Raw genomic sequence first — 13,693 nt, forward strand, 5'->3', positions numbered from 1 at the left:
TTTCACACTCTAAGTTCGTTGTTGTCCCAGCATAGAGGAGGTATAGTGGTCGTGGCAGGTGACTTAAACACTACCCTAGATTCAAGCCTTGATAGATCTAAACCTCGCCCGCGCTCATTGATAAGCTCTGTCCGTGCTAATTCGGTCGCCTTGCAACAGCTTCTTTCTCAACACCTCCTATTTGATGCATGGCGCGTGAAAGAACCTCCTGCTAAAGATTTCACATTCTACTCACCTGTTCACGATGTCCACACGAGATTGGACATGATTTTTCTCGGTATTGACCCTGCGCAACTAATTCTAGATGTCAGCATTCACCCCAGCACCTGGTCAGACCACTCCCCATTCACAGTAGATATTGAATCTCCTTTTCCTCGTAGTCATTCTTATATTTGGCACCTTAATGATAGGCTCCTTGTAAATCCTGCCCACGGTCACAGCTAACCTCTGAGATTACAGAGTATTTTTCTCTTAACTCTAGTCCTACTGCCTCTCCCCAACTTCTCTGGGATGCCCATAAAGCAGTGATCCGAGGATCTCTAATTAGGTCAGCAGCTTTTGCTAGGAAGGCCAGGAGTAAGAGGCTTCTTGAACTTATGGACCTCGTTGCTCAACTAGATAGAATCCATAAAACCTCAGGCTTGGCAGATGATTATCGTAAACTTGTGGCTGCCAGAGGAGAAATTGGCCTCCTTCTTACAGCAAAAGCTGAGATGTCTCTTAAATGGCTTAATCAAACATTTTACGAAAAAGGGGATAACGCTGATAGAATGCTGGCGTCTAGACTACGGTCTAAACTATCTCAGAACAATGTCCTGATGATTAAATCGCTCTGTCAGGGATCCCTTACACATCACTGAGGAGTTTTGTAAGTTTATACTAACCTGTATAACCTTTCATCTTCTTTGGGTAGCTCTCTCCCTGCTGTGAGTTCTGTACAAAACTTTTTAGCAAATTGTAACCTACCTAAACTATCTTCATCGGCCCTTGAATCCTTAAGTGTTGGGATTGGGGTGCAGGAGATCTCAGAAGTAATAAAAAATCTTAAGGCCAACAAAGCCCCTGGCCCAGACGGTTTTACGGCCACCTATTATAAAACCTTTAACTCCTTACTCTCCCCCCATCTTGCTGCGGTGTTCAATTTGTTAGATGTCTGGAGGCTCTTTCTCTAAAGAAGCCCTTGAGGCTAGGATTATTGTTATTCCCAAAGAGGGAAAAGATCACTCCAATTGTGCTCATTATAGACCCATCTCACTGTTGAACACCGATGTTAAGATCTATGTGAAAATACTTGCCAATCACCTGAACTCAGTGTTGCTCAACTTGGTCCATAAAGACCAAGTTGGCTTTATACCGGGGAGACAGGCCAGGGACAATACTAGGCAAGTATTAGCCTCATTCACTCCATCAATTCTACTCGAACTCCAGCTCTGGTGCTCTCCCTAGATGCCGAGAAGGCCTTTGACAGGATCTGCTGGCCATTCATGCTCCAAACATTGAGGGCCTTTGGCTTAGGTGGTAATTTTCTTCAAGGCATTCAGGCCCTATACTCTACCCCTTCAGCTAGGGTCTCCGTAAATGGTCTTCTCTCGTCCCCTTTTCTTATAACCAATGGCACTAGACAGGGCTGTCCTTTGTCACCCCTGATCTTTGCTTTGGTTATTGAACCCCTTGCAGCTCGAATCTGCCTCGACTCAGATATTAGGGGTACCTCACTCAGAAAGGCAGAATACAAAATATTCCTTTTTGCTGACAACGTACTCTTAACCCTAACTTCTCCCCATACGTCTCTCCCGAAACTCTTTCAGGTATTGGCTGAATACGGCTCACTCTCGGGCTCTTTTCTAAAATCGAGTTCCTCGCTCTTAATATATCGCCCATGGCCCTGGATCTCCTGCGTCACAATTACAACTTTGCCTGGCGCCCCTCTAAAATCAAATATTTAGGAGTTTATATAACAAGCAGTTATGACACCCTATACTCTGCAAACTCCCCCCCCCATGCTTAAAACAATTAAACTGGACCTCCTTCGATGGAAAGATCTAATAATTTCCTGGCTGGGCAGGATTGTAGCAGTTAAGATGAACCTTATGCCTAGACTACTCTACCTCTTCCAGACCCTCCCTGTTGCTGTCCCTAAATCAACCTTATTACAATTACACAGGTGGTTTGTCCAGTTTGTATGGAAATCCAAGCCTCCCCGTATCAGTTTTCTCACTCTCCGTCGTCCCACTACCAATGGTGGCAATGGGTTCCCTGATGTTACCCTTTACTACTATGCTGCCCATTTAAGGCAGGCAATAGCTTGGTTTGCACCTTCCCAGATGCCCAGGTGGGTGGAAGTGAAAGCTAATGCATGTGACATCCCCTTTATGTCCGCTATTGTAGGCTTGGCTACACCTGACAGGCCTCAATCTGCTCGCTTACATCCGGGTTATCTCTTTCGCATGCTCCATTTGGGATCACTGTAAAACTCACTACAACATTACCTCCTATCCATTCCCCATTACTCCTATATGGTTTAATCTGGCATTTCCTCCGGATTTTAACCTCACTCGCTTTTCTTCATGGATTAAGGGTGGGGTAAGGGTGGTATCTGATGTCTTCGATGCAGGTGGATGCGCCTCTCTGGGTTCCTTACAAAACAAACTCGATGTATCTTCTATCAACGCTTTTGCTTATATTCAAGTACGACACTTTATTAATTCCCTCCCCATTAATTAAATTGTTAGATCATGTGAGTCTCTATGCCTCCACAAGCCTCTCATGAAAGGTATTCTATCCGTCATCTATAATTTTCTGCTTAATGTTTATTTACCAGATACACCAAGTCATGAACTTCAATGGGAAAAAGATCTGGGGAGTCTTCCTGCTGAGAACACATGGTCTGTGGTGCGGGAAAGGGTACCCAAGTCTTCTATTTCCACCTTAATAAAGGAAAATGCTGACAAGGTATATTATAGATGGTATCTGGTGCCTGCCCGTTTGCACAGAATGTATCATCTAGCCTCTGACTGATGTTGGAGAGGATGTGGCGAGATAGGTACTTACTTATACATATGGTGGTCATGCCCTAAAATAGCCCATTTCTGGGATGGGGTCACCAGTCTCCTCTCAGAAATCCTTGCAGTACCGCTGACTAAGTCTTCCTGGTCTTTCCTCCTTGGCTGTCCACTTGAGGGTCTTAGCAAACACGCTGATAAGCTCTCCTCACATTTCTTAAATGCAGCTCGATGTCTAATTGCAAGACACTGGAAAGATATTGACCCTCCATCTCGACAACAACTCATGAACAAAATTTGGCATGGAGAAAATATCAGCCTATCTCCACAACACCTCCCATAGGTTTCTCATGGTTTGGGTTGACTGGTTCCTATACAACAGCACCACACCACATGGGACTCATGCTTCTCGAACCTCTTGTTTTGACGTTCACAATTTACTTCTATTTATGTGTGTTTATCTATTTTTATTCAGGTTCTCCTGATATGTGTTACATAGACCCGGATTCGGCCTCCACCCTCCTTACCCTGTCCCCCCTAACAATTTCTTCTTCTTCTTCTTTCTCCATTTTTTAATTTTCTCTTTTCTACGTGTTCTTGATACCTATTTTTTCTTCTTTGATTCTGTATTGTTATCTACAATCTATTTTGATATGTGCTTTGATAGCAGTTTTGACTGTTCTATATTTTTGTTTTTTTTATTCTGATAAGTTTACTGCAGGATATGTCTGTATGATACTATGCTATTCTGTACTTTCGATACTGTATATTCCAAATATAATTTTTTTTGCCTGCGCACATATAGTTGTATTAGTCTATTTCTGTAAAATTTAAAATAAACTTGTAAAAAAAAAACTATGTGAAATATAAATAAATTGTTACCTTGTACACCACCATCTATAAGAAGAAATGGCAGCACAAACAGGATCCAGAACATTCTTCCAGCATGTGAAGTCTGTAAACACAGAGGATAAAATATATGTGAATTAAATGTTCTGTTTTCCTTTTTTTATGTACTTCCTACAACTGAGTTCAGGTGATTGGCAAGTATTTTCACATAGATCTTAACATCGGTGTTCAACAGTGAGATGGGTCTGTAATAAGCACAATTGGAGTGATCTTTTGTTAAAGATATTTCAAGAATAGAAACTTTGAGAGGGTAAATATGTTTTCATGGATGCTACTTCAACCATACTTGTTTGACACATAAAATTTGTGTAATGGGCATAGCATACTGTACATAAAATATACACACTTTAATTATCGTATACTGTTATTATGGACCTGAGACACCGCAGCCCACCCTGCTCAGCCCCCGTACTGCCCACGTCCCATCTAATAGTTACCTGTACTGGCACAGGGTTTTCCTCTGCTGGTCTGCCACCTCTCTGTGTGGGCAGTGTCATTGTCGGGGAGGAAGGGGGGTTCTGAATGCACATGGCCATCTCAGGACATGCCATTCTTGATTTTATTATATAGATGAATCCTGACCTAGTATAGACTATATTGGAAGGTAGATTGCAGTTTTAATGGATTGCCTCTGTTTGGACTGAAGTAGTTTATCCTTAATATAGTGCTTCCAAAGTCTTCCTACCCATGTAACAAAAGGTCCTCCCTCCCCCCTTAGGGGTCCTCCCTTCCTCTTTCATAGGATGCAGGGAAATCTCAATAGACGTAGACAAGTTCAATCCTTATCTACTCCCCGCTCCTCCCCCAACACCCCCCCCCCCCCCCCATATGTCCAACACAGGTTAAGGGGACTGTTTTTTGCTAAAATAATGTGAAAATGTGTTTTCCACTCTTTTCACATATTTTAGTATCATCTAAATGTATCAATTGGAGGAGGAGAAATTTCATACTTGTAATGGGAAATGTGCTTTAAATTACTAAAATCTAATTGTGAAATAATAACGGGAGGAGCTCCTTGGTGCCTAACTCTAACCATCGGGGTAGGTGCCTGACCCTTACCGTCCCTTCTACTGCCTAACCCTCCATCAAGTGCCTAACCCTAACCCCAAGCCCGACCCTAAAAATATAAATAAAAAATCATGTGTCGACCATTTTTGTGTCGACCTTTTGTGTATCAACCTTTTTTGTTCTTGTCGAACTTTTGTCTGTCTAACATCTGGTGTCTTCCTAGACATTAGTTGCGGTTTACCCCGCAACTAATTTCTGACCAAAATCCCCGCACCTCCAGGAGCTTCGAGGTAAAGTCCAACTGCGGGGACTCGCGCGTGGGGTCTCGGGGACTCGCGTGCGGGGAATCCCCGCTAATTGAATAGGTCCTGTGCGGCAATTAGAATAAATTGAATATGCCCCATTGTTTATCTAATTACTATCTACAGTCCAGAACCCAATATTGACATCTGGAGATGGGATTATTAGGGCTTTACCCCTTTTCTTCTACTCCAGCTGTACTCTGACAGGCAGAACAGATCCTGGAGCCGGCGCCTGTGATCAGCTTTGTCTAAATAGACACACAGGCTGATGATCACTGTAAGAAAAAAAAAATAGTTAAAAGAAAAAACACTTACCTGCACCCAGGGACCAGTGATTCGGTGAGCACCTCTGTGATTTCGGTCACCTGATGTGTGCTGTAAGGTGACACCTCAGTTTACAGCATCAGATGACAAGGGTCACAGAGCAGGAGCCTGGCATTCAGCTGACTGGAGTCACAGAGGAGCTCACTGGATCACCAAGGTAAGTGCAAGTGGAGGGGCAGGGGGGTGTTTGGGGGTGGGTATGGGGTAGCGGTAGCAGTCACTCTTTCATTCGCCAAAACATACCCTGAGAACTGTACATCTCTGTCCCTGCATGTGATATTTGAATACATCACAAAAATGTATCTAATATAGCATTGTGAATTTGGGTAATATTATCACTTCCCATTCAAATCTGTGATGCAGGGATTGTGATAAATATGCCCCTAAACCTTTTATCCATTTTTGTCTGTGCTGTAATCTTTAACAACTGGACTGAGTATATGAACTGGAACTTATATGTAATTTACCAGCATTTATATTTGGTATGCATTATCAATGAGCTATAGCTAGTTACAAAGATCTCAGAATGTACTGTTTCATTACAGCATATGGACAATTCTCACCAGAATGGTAAAGTTCTTTGTACAATTTAGTACAGTAGCTCACAGAGTAAACTGTGTATATAGTGCAGAACAAATTTTATAAGGAACAAATATGCCCTTAAAGGCTTAAACCCACAGCTGGCAATTCAGAAGCAATATATACATAAGGCCCTTGAAATGCTATTACATGCCTATGGGGTCTATTTACTAAGCAGTGTTAGGAGACAGAGTGAAAAGTGATAAGAAAGTGATAAGGTGCCAGCCAATCAGCTCCCAACTCTCATCTCACAGGCTGTGTTTGAAAAATGACAGTTGCTTAGTAACTAGACCCCTAAATGTTAAAACAGTCCATCAGATAATAGTCCATATATCTCATTTTCCCCTAACATTTCATCCTGAGGACAGTAGTAGATTCAATCCTGTGTCACTTCAAGTTCCCATAAGACCTCCATTGGCTTATTGCTAATCAAATATCTCAACACCCTTACTTAACTTAGCACTTAACTTATCTACTAAATAAAGAGACGGACACCATAGCAGCTTGGATAAAAGGTCACAGCTTTTATTTCCGAATTAATTAATTAATGAATTCACCTAACCATGGTGGCCAGGAGACGCTGCACACTCAGTTCTAGCTTTCAAACTGACACAGACGGGGAACGACTAAAACGTTCCCCCTAAAGACGCACTTACGATGTGAAGGTCTCGCCTCCCTCCTGGGCCAGCCTACTCTGAGCGCTTCCGTACAAAAGCGCTCGGGTCCCCTCGTACGAGAAGGACAGACTCGTCATGTTACATCGAGGTCCAGCGCCCCCACAACGCTCTTTTGCACCACAATAAAGCCACTGAGATGCAGCGTTCTCCCGCCAAAGCCATCCCCAAATTGAAACTGGCCCGCCACCAAGAGAGAAAAAAAACAAACAAAAAAAAACAAACAACTAATCCAAAAAGGCAAGCAACTCCTTCAAAAACAAACCTAAACCCAAATTATTAAAATGAACCACGTCCGGACGAAAAAATCTAGCTAAATCTGAACCCCAAAAGCTATGCCTGACTACCAAGCCACCGAAAGACAAGACATGTTTATTCAAAGCTCTGTTCACCTTACGTCTTGCCCTATCCAAAGCCTTGTGGTCCCGCTCACCACGCCATACAAGCCGCGGCACAATCTCAGACCATACAATGCGCACCTTTGGCCACATCAAACAAACCGCATCCACCAACTCTCTCAGCTGAAAAGACAACTCCAAACCTTTCAATTTACACAGATCATTCTCACCAACATGCAGTACCAACCAATCAGGTACTCCCCATCTCGCTGCCGACTCCACCAACAAATCACGCACAGATGCACAAAGCAGGCCACGCACACCTATCCAGAGAACTTGCCTACCACCTAACAATTCACTCGCCCGTCTAGCCAAACCATGCCGTTCAGCCCAAAATATATAAGAATGGCCGACCAGCCAAACCTGTTCTTCTCCAAAGTCTTCCCCTGTAAGGAAAGAACACCCTGACCGTGAGCCACCGCACCAAAACCAAACCAATACACAACAAAATTAACACACAGCAACTAAACTAGCAGGGATGCCAATGGGGAAACAGGTAACCCGAGTGAAGGAGAAAAACTAAAAAACCTTCCCCGTGAACCAAGTTGGGCCAGATGATGGAGGAAAAACTAAAAAATTCCTTCACACCCCTACTTATCAAATGCTAACCATTCGTTAACTGGGCGGTAAACAACGTTTTCGGGTTGGCGCAGGAGCGCACCTACAGCTTATTGCAGTGAACGTACGTCTTATATGCAGAGGATTTCCACCTCCCAATCCTTTGGATATCACTGCTGGATGCCCCTGCTAATGCTGCACTAGTGGCAGCACCTATCCTGAAGGAATGAGTCCCGTAACTAGATCCATCTAAGCCTAACGCCACTAAGCTACGCCGAAGAACAGCAGCAAATTTAAATTTGCAAAGAGGGGACAAATTTGAGTGCACCAACCATTGGGCACCACCTGCTGGCCGTTTATCCATATACAATGCTGCGAGTCGCACCGGGCAAACAGAGGCGTCATCCTGTTTGTGCAAAGTAACCCACTTGCCCCGGCCTAACTGATCCGTCTTGGAAAAGCGTAGTCTGCACAAAACGGATGACTCCTGAAACACTATGTCACCCATCATGAACCCCGAGGACGCCGAGGACTTGCTGGAAGCTACAACCTCACTGACCCTAAAAGCCCCAAGAAACGCGACTGCAAAAGCTAAATGGAACAGCGAGGTCTCAAAAGAATCTGAAGCCACTCCGTCCATAACACTCAGCAAGCGAACAAGGAGATGGAGATCGATGGGCCTGCGAGGGTCAGCCCTGGCGGGAAACTCCTTGGCCCAACCTTTAAGGGCCTTAGAAAGGAGGAATGATTTGGTGGGGTCTGGTAAACCCTTTAACTTACTAAAAAAGGAAATACCCGCCAGGGCCGAGGACATGGAAGCCTTGGAGCGACCACGCTGGTAATGCCCCCAAACGAACCTGGACATCAATTCGGAGGATGACTTACCTAGCTGGTGGCTTTGTGAACAAAAAGCCTGCCAGTCCTGCCACGACACAGAATACGCCCTCCGAGTTGCTGGAGCCAGCGACCCCTGCGCCAGGCCCTCTATACCGGCCTGATAATCTGCCATACAAAAGGAGGGCAAGGTGACCCAGACGCAGCAGCCGCCGGCGCCAGCAAACGGAAACGGGAAAATTGAAAACGGGACAGCGCATCAGCAATCTCATTCCGCACCCCAGGGACGTGCCGCGGAGGAACAACGCTGATTGTTAATGGCCTGAACTACCCCTAGATTGTCGCACCAGAAATCTACGTGCTGACTAGCCAAACGCTCACTCCATAGCTCGACTGCTACTACAATAGGGAAAAGTTCCAACAACAGCAAATTACGAGTAAGACCTTCTAAATGCCATTCAGGCGGCCAGGGCGCTGAGCACCGCTCTGCGTTAAAAAAGGCCCCAAAACCCGAGGAGCCAGCCGCATCAGTGAAAAGCTGCAGAGTGGCATTCGCCACAGGAGCAGAAGGCCAAATGCGCTCACCATTGAAACGAACCAGAAAACTGGACCAAGTCCGCAGATCCTCCTTAATTTCAGAAGACAAACGAACATAATGATGCGGCTGGCTCACCCCGGCCGTGGACCTCTCTAACTCTCTGCAAAAAACCCGCCCCATGGAAATAATGCGACAAGCAAAATTAAATGACCCCAATAAAGACTGAACCACGCGCAATTTAACGCTATCCGCTCCTAAACAAATCGCAATCTGATCGAGCAACTTAATGACCTTGTCACGCGGCAAGCGACAACAACCCGCCACCATGTCTATCTCTATGCCCAAATAAGAAAGACAGGATGAGGGGCCCTCGGTTTTGTCATGTGCAACAGGAACTCCTAAGACCCTAAACAAAGCCGTGGCGGAAAAAAGGAGATCCGTACAAACCTCACTCCCTCCTGTACCTATAAAGAGAAACTTGTCAATGTAATGCGCAACAACGTGATGTTCAGTGCCCGCTACTATGCACCAATGTAAAAACAAACTGAACTTCCTAGTCTAAAACCCATATATTGCATTGCTTCAGGGTGTAAAGGATAAAGGTAACAAGCGACATGCAGACTCAACATCCAATTTTGCCAGCAAAGCGCCCAGACCGAAGCTACGAACCAGGCCTAAAGCATCATCAAAGGACTGATATGCAACACTGCAAGCCGAATCGGGTATAGCATCGTTGACCGAATTACCGTGGGGGTAGGATAAATGCTGAATCAAACGAAACTTCCCAGGCGCCTTCTTAGGAACTACTCCCAACGGCGAGACGCAAAGGTTCGGCAGAGGAGGACAAGGGAAAGGGCCCTCCATCCTGCCCAGTGAAACCTCCGCGTCCACCTTAGCCCGCAAAACTTTAGGAAAATCCCGTGCAGAGCGCAAATTCCGGGGGACATTAACTTGGAGCGGGCCAGAAATAGGTAAACTGAAACCAAATGAAAAACCATCCAACGGGATAACGCGCCAACCACTTGGAAAGCTCCGCCAAACGGATAGGCGACCTAGCCTTAACTAGTTGTCTTGGAGCTATCGGCCCATCAGAAACCGCGGCTCCGGAGCCCCGACGGCAATCCCTGGCCGGATGCTCCCCGTTGCAGATGCGGCAGGAGTGACAAAAACAACAAGAGGCGCCCCGATTGCACCTCGAGTCATTGAAAGCAAAACACTTCCCCTTCGTCATCCCCGACGCACCAGGCCTAGATAAAGCAACCTTACGTGGGAGCACTACGTCCAAAGGAGGCCGCCGCTGCTGCGAAACCTCGAGCCAAACCTCGACATCTTTAACCCCAAATGGCACTATGCGACTGCCCTCATGCTTACGTCTGAACTGGCAATCATAATCCTTCCACGATGTGCCACGCGACCAGGCGAACATATCATGCACCAAGTAAATGTACCTGATAACATTCTGATGCTCCTCCGGTCGCGTTTCTAAATAACACGCCGCAAAAATAAGCATGCCTTTAAGCCAGGAATTATATCCGCAGAAAACATCTTCCCCAAGCCCTCCCAGCTTTTTAGCTTGAGCTAATCCCTTCTTCATTTCATCCGTGAGGGTGAAAAAATCTACGAACTTACCCCTGCGAATCTTTTCCCTAACGCTTTTTCGCAAACCCCGCAGGACAGCAGAAGAAATAGGGGGGGGAACAAAGTAGGCACCGGGGGGCGGCCGAAGGGGGGGCATGGGTGAAAAAAGAGGAGGTAGGATGATGAATGAAAGGGGCGGGAGGGGGACAGGAGTGCCAAAGTGAAGGGCTGGAAAAAGAGGGAGGCTGCCAATAAGGGAAACCGTAAGGCAGGGAGGAAGCCATGAAGGAAGGATATGAGGAACGTGGAGCAGCGGTGACAGCAGGAAAAATAGGGGGAGCAGTGCCAGAACTCCAAGAAGGCTGGGACCATGAAGAAAAAGGGGTGGGGGAGGGGTAATGAGGGTTGTAAAAAGAAGTGGCAGGCAAGGAACTTGCCATAAATGGGACATGCTGCTGTGGGTAGGGGTTGTATACTGAGGTGTGCACCCCCGTGGAAGCCACCATGGATGCTCTGGCCACCAGTGGGGGTGCAGGGACAAACTGTGTGACAGCTGGGGGTCCAGCGCTCACCACCGCAGCGGCGCTCAAGATGGCCGCCGGGGTGGAAATGGACGCCAGGCCCGCCGCATAAGCAGGACCGGGCGGCCACGCTGGAGCCGACATAGAGGCTCCCGCAGGAGCCGTGGAAAGATCGGGAGAGAAGCGCAGGGGCGGGGCCACCCGCCGCCGCCTCCGCACGCGGAGGCATAGCCGCAGAGACAGCGGGGGAAGCGGGAGCACCCACACCCGCCGCGACTACAAAGCAGGGGGAGACAGGAGGACAGGTAAGGGATAATGAACCAGCAGAGGGGGGGACAGGGCTGAGGCGGGGGGAAAGCGGGCACAAAGAAGGGCTGGCAGAGGCAGCCCTGAGGGGCCGAGCAAACTCGGCCAGGTACCGTGGAGGGGAAGCATTTCTCCTAGGACGAGGCATGGTAACAAGGGGGTAATGATGAATGAAATAAAGCACAGATACTTAGCCTGAGACTCCAGAATCACAAAGAGGCAGATACTTTACCCTTCACCTCTTTTATAACTTAATTGAAGGAACACCCACAACTGCAATCATTGGCCAGCTCATAAACACCTGACCACCCTTAACCCATTTAATCTGCCTAGTAACAAGGCTGTCAAGACAGCCAATCAGCAAAAATCCCAGGATTCTTATCTCACTCATGTTTAGGCAACCTTCGTTTTCTATTAACAAAGGATCCAATGAAATGACAACATGCCTACAACCCTCATTTTTAGAAGTTTAGGGGTCTATTTACTAAGCAGTGTTAGGAGACAGAGTGAAAAGTGATAAGAAAGTGATAAGGTGCCAGCCAATCAGCTCCCAACTGTCATTTTTCAAACACAGCCTGTGAGATGACAGTTGGGAGCTGATTGGCTGGCACCTTATCACTTTCTTATCACTTTTCACTCTGTCTCCTAACACTGCTTAGTAAATAGACCCCTCAGTGGGTAGTTTATTAACTTGATTTCTGTCCTTAACAGCCAGTCTTAGTGATTTCTCACTGTCAGTGGGTAATGAGAGTGGGAGCCCAGGAGTTACAAGTCCAACAGTTTCCTTGTCACAGATTTCAGTTAATTTATCGCTTCAGTGTTTTTAAGTAAGGGACACATCATGGGAGATCTGGTTTTGGGAATTAAGGGCCTGGTTCAGAGATAGACGCTAATGCGATTGCAGTTGCAATTTTGTACACAATGCAGCTGCAAAAATATGCTAATAGTCACAAAGCTTACCCAAGCATAAGGACACCCACCGCTGGTTTCCTACGTAAATATCCGTAACACTGGCGCACATTGAGCGGCCATCTGGCTCTTACGGCAGGTCTGACCAGCACCAGACTCAGCAGCTCTCCTGACACGCAGAGGGCTCTCATGCTGCGTAGGAGATCGCAAGGGCTAATTTATGCATGACCATGTAACGGCTAGACACGCCCAGGGCCGGACTGGCTATTGGGCACTTCAGGCATATGCCAGAAGGGCCGATGGTCTTAAGACCGGCTCGAGGAGGGGGGAAAGGAATAGTCCCCCGCCCTCCACCCCTCAGCTCCGGAATTAATATGATCTCACGGAGACGGAAGGGGTGGAGGCATGTATGGGCCGGTGGCGGCTGTGCTGGGCCGGGAAGAGACGGGGGGGAGGCCAGCCCCCGTGACTCACGGCACACCCCCTTGAATTAACCATGCCCCTTTCACATGCGAGTGCAGGATGGACTGCCAGGGCTGATATAGAGCCCCAATCCGTTGCTGGACACGCCTGCGTTTATTGACCGTTACCTCCCCAAATGCTGGCTACCTGTTACTTACTTTGCAATGGATTCCTATGTGCGTCCATAATCACAATGCGATCGTAGTGCACGCAGTGCAGCTTATAAGCACGCGCAATGGCAAACAATCACTCAATCTGCGTCCGTAATTACCATTGTGTCCTTCTCTGAATCAGGCCCTTAGTCGGATACTTATAAAAACCACCAATCACCCAGCCTTTCCAGAAAGGGTTTTTCCAGGCTTTCAAATCTTCTACACACACAAGGTGATTCTCTTAAAGGAGGACATTTTAATTAAATTAATAAGACTGTTTGTAAACACAAAACAGGGAACAATCTTCACTATTTTACTTGCACATAGGTAACCTTATTTTCAATGGGATGTAGGGTCTCATTCAGACCCGGTCGCAAGCGCTGAGCGCTCGCAACCGGGTCGATGGTTAGGCCCTGCGTACGCGCAGCGGCTGCACTGCGCGTGCGCAAGCCCTGGAGCAAGAGAGAAACTCTCTCGCTCCGGAGCTCACTACAAAAGGGCCGGCTGTCGATGTTGATCGACAGCTCGGCCCGTTTTGTAGGCGGGGCGGGGGGGTGGTTTCAAAAACGGAGGCATTCCTTAAGGAACGCCTGCCGTTTTGCGGGCGGCCGCACTGACATCAGCAGTGATGGGCCGGCA

General features: G+C 47.0%; 1 protein-coding gene across 1 annotated transcript; it reads right to left on the reverse strand.

Moving 5' to 3' along the window:
• Window positions 1–7,857: 7,857 nt before the first annotated feature.
• On the reverse strand, window positions 7,858–8,763 carry LOC148435832 (uncharacterized). The gene has a single exon (XM_088465489.1). The coding sequence runs from the start codon at window positions 8,761–8,763 to the stop codon at window positions 7,858–7,860; it is 906 nt and encodes a 301-aa protein (XP_088321615.1).
• Between the last annotated feature and the right edge of the window lie 4,930 nt (window positions 8,764–13,693).

Source organism: Taudactylus pleione, unplaced genomic scaffold, assembly GCF_031769625.1.
Source record: "Taudactylus pleione unplaced genomic scaffold, aTauple2 ptg001990l, whole genome shotgun sequence".
Lineage (NCBI taxonomy): Eukaryota > Metazoa > Chordata > Amphibia > Anura > Myobatrachidae > Taudactylus > Taudactylus pleione.

Excerpts from the sequence above, each read along its gene's own strand:
- LOC148435832 (XM_088465489.1), bottom strand. The coding sequence starts at position 8,763 with ATGGCAGATTATCAGGCCGGTATAGAGGGCCTGGCGCAGGGGTCGCTG.